Source organism: Cajanus cajan, chromosome 3 (assembly GCF_000230855.2).
Source record: "Cajanus cajan strain Asha chromosome 3, NIPB_CcT2T_4, whole genome shotgun sequence".
NCBI classification, from domain to species: Eukaryota; Viridiplantae; Streptophyta; class Magnoliopsida; order Fabales; family Fabaceae; genus Cajanus; species Cajanus cajan.
The window spans coordinates 6,260,111-6,268,590 of NC_138519.1; the positions used below are offsets into that span (position 1 = coordinate 6,260,111).

Sequence of the window (8,480 nt, forward strand, 5' to 3'; positions counted from 1 at the left end):
TGTGTGCACGCCCTCGCATGCGCGGATAAAGTTAAAGTATTATGTGTCATTAGCATGACTTTTTGACCAAAGTAGGGCTGCATGAAAAGTTATTTACGTAAATGGGGCTGTTTAGAAATTATTTACGCCTTTAGGACTGTTTACAACGGTGTCGCTATGGACCATAGCGACACCACTGCCACGTGGCATTTTTTAAACTCCAGATGGTCCAGCCTATAGCGACACCAGTAGCTACAATGAAGTCGCTGTAGCCCACAGCGACTCATATTCGAAATTTAAAAAAAACTAAAATCCAAAAAATATAATTTATTTAAAAAGAAAATTTATAAAATAGTTATTAAAATTTATATGATAATGTAAAAATAAAAAAATTAAAAAAAAAATACTACATAATTCAAAATATTAAAACGTAACATACAGTTGGTGTCGCTATGGGCTATAGCGCCACTCTGTCGCTATAGCCCATAGCGACACTATTATATACATATAAAAATAAATATATATATATATATTAAATAAAGAAAATAATAGAAAAATAAGTTTATAAAATAGTATAATTTATATGATAATATATAAATATAGAAATGTTTTAAAAAAATAAGATAATAATTCAAAAAAAAAAAAAAAAACACTGGTGTCGCTATGGGCTATAGCGCCACTGTGTCGCTATAGCCCACAGCGACACTATTATATATAGAAAAAATAAATATATTTATATTAAAAAAAGAAAATAATGGAAAAATAAGTTTATAAAATAGTATAATTTATATGATAATATATAAATATAGAAATGTTTTAAAAAAAATAAGATAATAATTTAAAAAAAAAGAAAAGAAACAGTGGTGTCGCTATGGGCTATAGCGCCACTGTGTCGCTATAGCCCACAGCGACACTGGTGGTGGTGGTTGAGGCCATTTATTATAGTGGCCACGTGTCAATTACCGTCTGAGGAACCAATGGGTAATTGACACGTGGCCTGACACAGTAAAAAAAAAATTTTCCTATATAAATATATATGGATTTACCCTGCTGGTCCCCCCCCCCCCTCCGCGTGAACGTTCCTCAGGTGCAAGGTAGGTAAATTTCAAAAAAAAAAAATTTCTTTTTTTGTTGAATTTCGTTTAAATTTTTTTTTTAAATATTGTTTAACTTATATATATTATAATTAATATTTCATGTTAAATTGTATTATTTGGATTTCTGCAGAGTTCCAGAAATATCAAGTATTTGAGGTATTTTTTATTTTATCAGTTTTGTAATTTAATTAAATATATTGATTTTTATAATTATTATAGTTTATTTAGTTATATTTGTCTGTAATTTATGTTTAATTTAAAAATAATGATATTTGTATTTATTTTATTTAGTTAAATTTCTGTGTAATTTAATTTAAATTTTTTATGAAATTATTCTGTGTAATTTGAGGTAGTTATATTTGTCTGTAATTGTTTTTATTTTAAAAATAATATTTGAAATTTAAATTGAATTATTTTAATTCTGTTAAATTTATATTTATTTAGGAAAGAATTTAATTTAAATTTTTTGTTAAATTTGATTGTGAGTAATTTAATTAGTTATAATTCTGTGTAATTGTTTGTTATTTAAAAAATAATGATATTTAAAATATAAATTGATTTATTTTAATTCTGAATAATTTATATTTATTTAGAAAATAATTTAATTTAAATAATTTATTAAATTTAATTCTGTGTAATTTTATTTGTTATTTTTCTGTGTAGTTTATTTTAAAATTAAAAGATAATGATTTTTAAAATATAAATTGATTTATTTTAAATCTGTTTAAATAATATTTATTTAGAAAATAATTTAATTTAATTTGTTATTAAATTTAATTATGTGTAATTTGATTAGTTATAATTTTCTGTAATTTATTTATATTTTAAAAATCATTATATTTAAAATTTGAATTATTTATTTTAATTCTGTTGAATTGATATTTATTTAGAAAATATTTTAATTATATTTTTTTATTAAATATAATTCTGTGTAAATTTAATTAGTTATATTTCTGTGTAATTTATTTTAATTTTAAAAATAATGATATTTAAAATATAAATTGATTTATTTTAAATCTGTTTAAATAATATTTATTTAGAAAATAATTTAATTTAATTTGTTAATAAATTTAATTATGTGTAATTTGGTTTATTTGTATTTTATATAATGTATGAAATAATTAGTTGTTAAATTTTGTTATAGATGACATCATCTTCTACATCTATGCGTGTGAGTTGTGGACCCGTTGAGGATGATTTATTGTCATTGCAATCCATACATGTTTCACAACATGTTTGGAATAGAGAAGAAGATAGGAGATTATTAGCAAGACGTGCTGCTCCAACACGCAATGGAATTGACGGAATTCCACATCAAATAGTTCCGTTATTAGACTAGGCTGGATTTGGATGGATTGCTCGGTTGAGTTATATCAAAGTGAGCCCTGGTTTATTAACTGCTTTGGTAGAACGATGGAGACCAGAAACACACACATTTCACATGCCATTTGGAGAATGCACAGTTACTCTCCAAGATGTTGGTATGATTGTTGGTCTTCCAGTTGACGGTCAAACACTGTTAAGTCGAGGCAGTGCAAATATATTTGAATCAGGTACTAAAATAACTATACTTTAAGTTTTTTTTTTGTTATAGTAATTGTGTTTTATAATATTAAAAATCGGTAAATAATTTATTTTGTTTTATGCAGCTCATGATTTTTTAGGTGTTATTCCACCTGAGTCAGAAATGAAAGGTCATAGGGTCAAGCTATCTTAGTTGGCAACATATTTTAATGAGATTGCAGATGATCTACAGGAGCTACATCAGTTGCTTCCTTATGCTCGAGCTTGGATACTACGGTTTATAGGAGGCGTTTTGTTTCCTGATAGATCTTCTAGCTATATCTCATTGAGGTGGTTGGCGTTCTTAGGTGACTTTCAGACCATTAAGACGTATGCATGGGGTGTTGCTGTGCTTGGATGTTTGTATCGCAATTTATGCACCTCTACTGATTACAAAACGCCAAGTTGTGGTGGGTTTACACTTTTATTGCAGTTATGGGCATGGGAACGATTCCCAACTATTCTGTCTTCTCCATTCCCACCTATTCCTCCCGCCAGTCCTATTGGTTTAAGGTATGATCAAATTCAAATATTAACATTTTTAAAATTATTCAATAAATTTTGTAGAAATTAATTGTTTACATTTTTATTTCAGGTGGTCGAACACAGCCACTAAAATAAGCATGGGCGATGATATTAAATTTTATCGCAAATTCTTTGATCGTTTGTCCAGAAAATCAGTAAGTAACTAAAATTTAAGGGTTTTTGGTTTTTATTGTGTAAGTTATTAGTATTTTAATATAAACTAATTTAATTTTTTTATTTACAGATTATTTGGCAACCATATCCGCCTTTGGATTAGATGCCCGAGGACTGTACACAGGGGATACGTATTTGGGGTTCTGTAATCCCCTTACTTTCTCTGTGTATTTGTGAGTGGCATCAGCCAGATAGGGTGATGCGGCAATTTGGACTCCAGCAACCAATTCCAAATGCTCCGATCACTCCTGCTCATGTGCATGCGTTGACCCTGCGGGGAAAGACGGATGATGATTGGACTACAATATTAAGTCCAGCACTTAAGCACTGGGCCAATCGATATGCATACCACTTTCCAGCTACTTCTCCACAGGTTGGACTATTAGGTCCAAATTTTGAATACATGAGGTGGTATCGCAGAAAGGGGAAATTGTACATTGATCCTGATGAAGTTAAAGACTCGATTGTGGTATGTACATATTACAACTCATATTTTAATATAATATTTTGTTAAATTATAAAGTGGTAAACTAATTTTTTTATGTCTTGTATATGTAGGGAGACGTAACTGAATGTTTGGCATACTTGGCATCTCCTCATGGCAGCCCAGAGTTTTCTATGGAAGCAGTCACAGAGCAGACTAATCGATTATTATCGATATCTGATGACTATAGGGCTAGATTCGTTGAGCCAGCTGAGGAAGCACCATTTCCCCCTGGTTCATATGACGTGGGGACTTTCAATGTTCCTGCACAGTCAATGGAGGCTGGAGGGTTACCTAGACGAAGAACGCCAGTTGAGGCGATGGATCAGATGTACCCTACAGTGCCAGACAGAGCAGCATGGTTATATTATATTCCTTCTCAGGAGCCCACTTATCCATCGCAGTCCCAATACACATATTGGTACACTCCACCTCGCCCTCCAGGTTTTGAGACATCAGTTCCGATGACTACTACACATATCTGTGAGTCACTTGGTTTAGACTCATCACCGGAACCAACTATGTCATCAGAAATGATGGATCATATTTTTGGACATTCCCCTTTAATGACTCCACAGCCAAGTATGCCACAGGACAAGTATCCAATCCTCATTACTCGGAGGGATTAAGTCTTCATTTCCGATTGGTTCCCACGGACCAGAGTAGGCTTTTAAAACATAATCACTGGTATAAACAGGATCTATAAACTGGTAGTAATCAATGCTAACAACACCACATGCAGCTATAACATGAGAACAAGGATAATGAAATGCTGTAAACTTTCCGCATTGACAGTATCGTTCCTTTAAATTTACTACCCATTTCTTCCCTCCTGTTTGTGTTACTGGATCAAAGGCCTCTTCAACCTCAAATTTTGAAGATTGAATGTCGTATCTACAAACTTGGTGGGAACAAGCCTCTTCTTGATTTTTTTGCAAAGCTTCAACTAACTTTGAAACGAAGACCTTCCCAGATGAAACATCTGCTAAAGCACGACTACCATGAACACTAAAATACTCAGCGCACCTGGTATACGTCGACCGAACTAATGCAGTGATAGGGAGATTTCTACAATCCTTTAACACCTTGTTAACACATTCAGACAAATTTGTTGTCATATGACCATATCTTCGACCATCTGCATCATATGCCATGCTCCATTTGTCTTTAGATATCGCTCCTATCGACCTTTCAACATCAGGGTTAGATTGACAAAACTTTTCCAAATTGCGATAAAAAATGTGCTTACACGGTGTATACCCTGCATACCAATTAAAAATAACGCACTATAAATTTGTTTAAAATGGTTGAAAAATTTAAAATAACAATACGTACCTAACTTCACAAGCTTTTGTTTAAGTTTGACATCCTTGAATCGAGTATTAAAATTACTTGCAATGTGCCTAATGCAGTACTTGTGATATGCATTTGGCGGTCTCCAACCAATTGCTTCATTGCCAATGGCCGATTTAATGCTACGATGTCGATCAGATATTAAACATATCTCTTCTTTGTTTGTAACATGTAACCGCAAATGAGACAAGAACCACGACCACGCAAGTAATGTTTCTCCTTCAACCACAGCAAATGCAAGAGGAAGAACGTTGTTATTACCATCTTGTGTTGTAGCAATCAACAATGTACCTCGATACTTGCCATACAGATGAGTGCCATCAACTTGTATCAACGGTTTACAAAAATTAAAGGCATCACAACACGGCTTGAATGTCCAGAATAATCTGTGAAATTGACGGTAACCACGATGACAACGATTACCAACAAAAAACTCATCATGACACAGATCATAAAATGACCCTGGAGCAATTTCTTTCATGTATTGCAGCCATCGAGGTAAATAAGCATACGATTCTTCCCAATCTCCAAAAACGTTAACAATTGCTTTTTGTTTCGCCATCCAAGCCTTTCTATAAGATATTTTGAACCCAGATTGAGATGTTATTCTCTCTTGGATAAGGCTAATCTTTATTGATGGATCTTGGTTAACCATTCCTACATATTAAATATCAGTAAACACTAACATATTAAATATTAGTAAACACAAACATAAATTATTATTAATATAAACTATAAACTTTGCAGAACTTACCTTGTATAAATGTTGCAATTAACTCAGAATCTAACTTAGCATGATCTTGCGACAAAGACATGTTCAAACACGAATGACGTCCACCCCACTGAGTCACTTTCCAGTTATCAGATCTCTTTGACTCAATGGCTCTCATGTACCATCCACATCCAGCATGTGCATTTGGACATCTAACAACCCATTTAGTCTTTTTCGACTCAACCACATAAAAACTTTGATGCATTCTCATTGCATTTTGCTTGATTGCATTTTTAACTGCATCTTTATTTTCAAACTCCAACCCCACATATAAATCTTGCCCAATTGACCAAGTACTACCCACATCCATCCCTGGAATATCTTCTTCATCGGGATGATTCCAATTTATGTTACTGTAGTGGGGTAAATTACCCCAAAATTGACTTCCACCTATTTTAATAATAATGAATTTAGTAAGTTCAATAAAATAAAATTCAACAATTTACTTTAAACAAATAACAAATTATTGACAAATTTATTTTTCAAATGATACCTTCAGTAGATGGATACATTGAAATTGGTTCAACCATTGGACTATTAACAAGAACATCTGGCTGCACCTCATCATCAGATGGTTCACAATTATCAATTTCATCTTCATTGGATTCATCAATGCTTTCATATGATGATGAAACATTATAGTCTTCATCTTCTTCGTCATCTTCATCTTCATCTCTTGTGATCAAAGGTGATCGTTCAATTGACAAATTTTCTAATGAAAAAGTAGAAGATTCTTGCATACCTATTTCAGCATATAATTCCATTATTGGCATCACATTCTGGCTTTGAAATGCTTCTATCATGCATTGTACATCATCATCGTCACTCAATTCCAATGAAGAATATATGTTGTTATCACCTTGTGAAACTAAAAATCTGTAGCTTACAGATAATATCACTTGATTTGAGTTAAGACTAAATTTGTTATGAATCCTTCTCTTTAATATATCCAAAGTGATACCTCGTTTAATATACATTCCTTTTCTTGGTCCATCAAATGTTACACCTTCAGCACCTTCATACATCTTTCCAGTATAAATATAAGCAATCATTTGATCCATAATATCTACAACAAAAAAAATTAATTAGTGCAAATATCTATAATTTATATTTAAACAAAAATAAAATTATACTCACCGAATCAGAAAGAAACGTAACTGGCTCAGAGTCTTAAATCAGACCAAAACGTAATTGATAAATATATATGACTTCAACTGTGAAAAGAACGTAGCTGGGTGGGGGTATATATACTGATAATGTCGCTATGGCCCATAGCGACACTGTGTCGCTATGGCCCATAGCGACACCATAAAAAAAATTTAAAGGAAAAAAATATACATAGAAAAATAAAGAAATTACACAAAAATTAATTTTACAATTACAAATTATTATTCAACTGCTAATATAAAATAAACAAATTGTAAAATAAAATAAGTAAATAATTTAAAAAAAAAACAAATTAAATAGTGTCGCTGTGGCCTATAGCGACACAGTGTCGCTATAGGCCATAGCGCCACTAAAAAAAACATTAAATAATAAAAGGAAAAAAATATATATACACAAACCTAATTACAGAAAAATTAAGTTTACAATTACAATATTATTTAACTGCTAATATAAAATAAACAAATGGTAAAATAAAATAAGTAAATAATTTAAAAAAACAAAACAAAATAAATAGTGTCGTTGTGGCCTATAGCGACACAGTGTCGCTACACAGCGCCACTTAAAAAAATAAATAAATGCATTATTTAATTTGTCATAAAATAATAAACGAAAAAAATATATATACATAAAACTAATAAGAGAAAAATTAACTTTATAATTACAAATTAACATTTTTAACTGGTATTATAAAAATATTTTTAAAATAAAAGAAAATAATAACTAAAAAAAAACAAATTAGTAGTGTCGCTATAGCCTATAGCGACACGGTGTCGCTATAGGCCATAGCGCCACTTGTAAAATAATTATATATATTTTTTATGATTACGTTTTTAAATAAATATTTTTTATTTTTATAAATATATAATTCACTTCATTATTTTTAAATTTTGAAATTATTTTACTTTTTTTTGTTTTTTTTCTTAAATGGTGTCGCTATGGGCTACACCATTTTTAATGGCGCACAAACTGTGTCGCCTCAGCCCAGCCCAGCCCACACCAAAAAAAAAAAACCACGTGGCATTGGTGTCGCTATGGCGCATAGCGACACCATTGTAAACAGCCCTAAATGCGTAAATAGTTTTCAAACAGCACCATTTACGTAAATAACTTCCCAGACAACCCTACTTTGGTCAAAAAGCCCATTAGCATATGTCATTAAAAGAAAGAATTATGTCATTAGTGGATGTCACTAAAAAGGCATGTTTAAATTAACAATTCTATTGTAATTTTACAAGAAAATAATAATGATATGAATTGTAATAATTTATAAAGAAAAAGTGGCTATTTTGCACAACTCGAATGTTCCAATTCTAAAGTAATAAGATTAACAAGGTACATAAATTATGATTAGTGTTAGCACAATCAT

At 31.1% G+C, this 8,480-nt stretch overlaps 3 protein-coding genes across 3 annotated transcripts; 2 read left to right on the forward strand and 1 right to left on the reverse strand.

Moving 5' to 3' along the window:
- The first annotated feature begins 140 nt into the window (after positions 1-140).
- Positions 141-4,846, forward strand: LOC145955490 (uncharacterized). The gene is made up of 4 exons (XM_083070281.1): positions 141-2,629; positions 2,726-3,152; positions 3,235-3,807; positions 3,897-4,846. Exons 3-4 carry the CDS (start codon positions 3,442-3,444, stop codon positions 4,449-4,451), a joined length of 921 nt encoding a protein of 306 aa, XP_082926407.1. The 5' UTR covers positions 141-2,629; positions 2,726-3,152; positions 3,235-3,441; the 3' UTR covers positions 4,452-4,846.
- LOC145955988 (serine/threonine-protein phosphatase 7 long form homolog) lies at positions 2,518-3,441 on the forward strand. Its single transcript, XM_083071542.1, has 4 exons — positions 2,518-2,629; positions 2,822-3,152; positions 3,235-3,319; positions 3,409-3,441. Exons 1-4 carry the CDS (start codon positions 2,518-2,520, stop codon positions 3,439-3,441), a joined length of 561 nt encoding a protein of 186 aa, XP_082927668.1.
- A 463-nt stretch (positions 4,847-5,309) lies between the features above and the next one.
- Positions 5,310-8,222, reverse strand: LOC145955989 (uncharacterized). The gene is made up of 4 exons (XM_083071543.1): positions 6,441-8,222; positions 5,930-6,337; positions 5,484-5,832; positions 5,310-5,394 (listed from the first exon to the last, which is right to left on the reverse strand). The coding sequence occupies exons 1-4, from the start codon at positions 7,006-7,008 to the stop codon at positions 5,310-5,312; spliced, it is 1,410 nt and encodes a 469-aa protein (XP_082927669.1). The 5' UTR covers positions 7,009-8,222.
- Between the last annotated feature and the right edge of the window lie 258 nt (positions 8,223-8,480).

Coding starts and splice junctions, on each gene's coding strand:
- LOC145955988 (XM_083071542.1), top strand. CDS start 2,518: ATGCCATTTGGAGAATGCACAGTTACTCTCCAAGATGTTGGTATGATT. Junction 3,153..3,234: donor GCCAGTCCTATTGGTTTAAG/GTATGATCAAAT, acceptor TTTTTATTTCAG/GTGGTCGAACACAGCCACTA. Junction 3,320..3,408: donor ATCGTTTGTCCAGAAAATCA/GTAAGTAACTAA, acceptor TTTTATTTACAG/ATTATTTGGCAACCATATCC.
- LOC145955490 (XM_083070281.1), top strand. CDS start 3,442: ATGCCCGAGGACTGTACACAGGGGATACGTATTTGGGGTTCTGTAATC. Junction 3,808..3,896: donor AAGTTAAAGACTCGATTGTG/GTATGTACATAT, acceptor TTGTATATGTAG/GGAGACGTAACTGAATGTTT.
- LOC145955989 (XM_083071543.1), bottom strand. CDS start 7,008: ATGGATCAAATGATTGCTTATATTTATACTGGAAAGATGTATGAAGGT. Junction 6,338..6,440: donor AATGTATCCATCTACTGAAG/GTATCATTTGAA, acceptor TTATTAAAATAG/GTGGAAGTCAATTTTGGGGT. Junction 5,395..5,483: donor CAAGTTGATGGCACTCATCT/GTATGGCAAGTA, acceptor CTGTGGTTGAAG/GAGAAACATTACTTGCGTGG.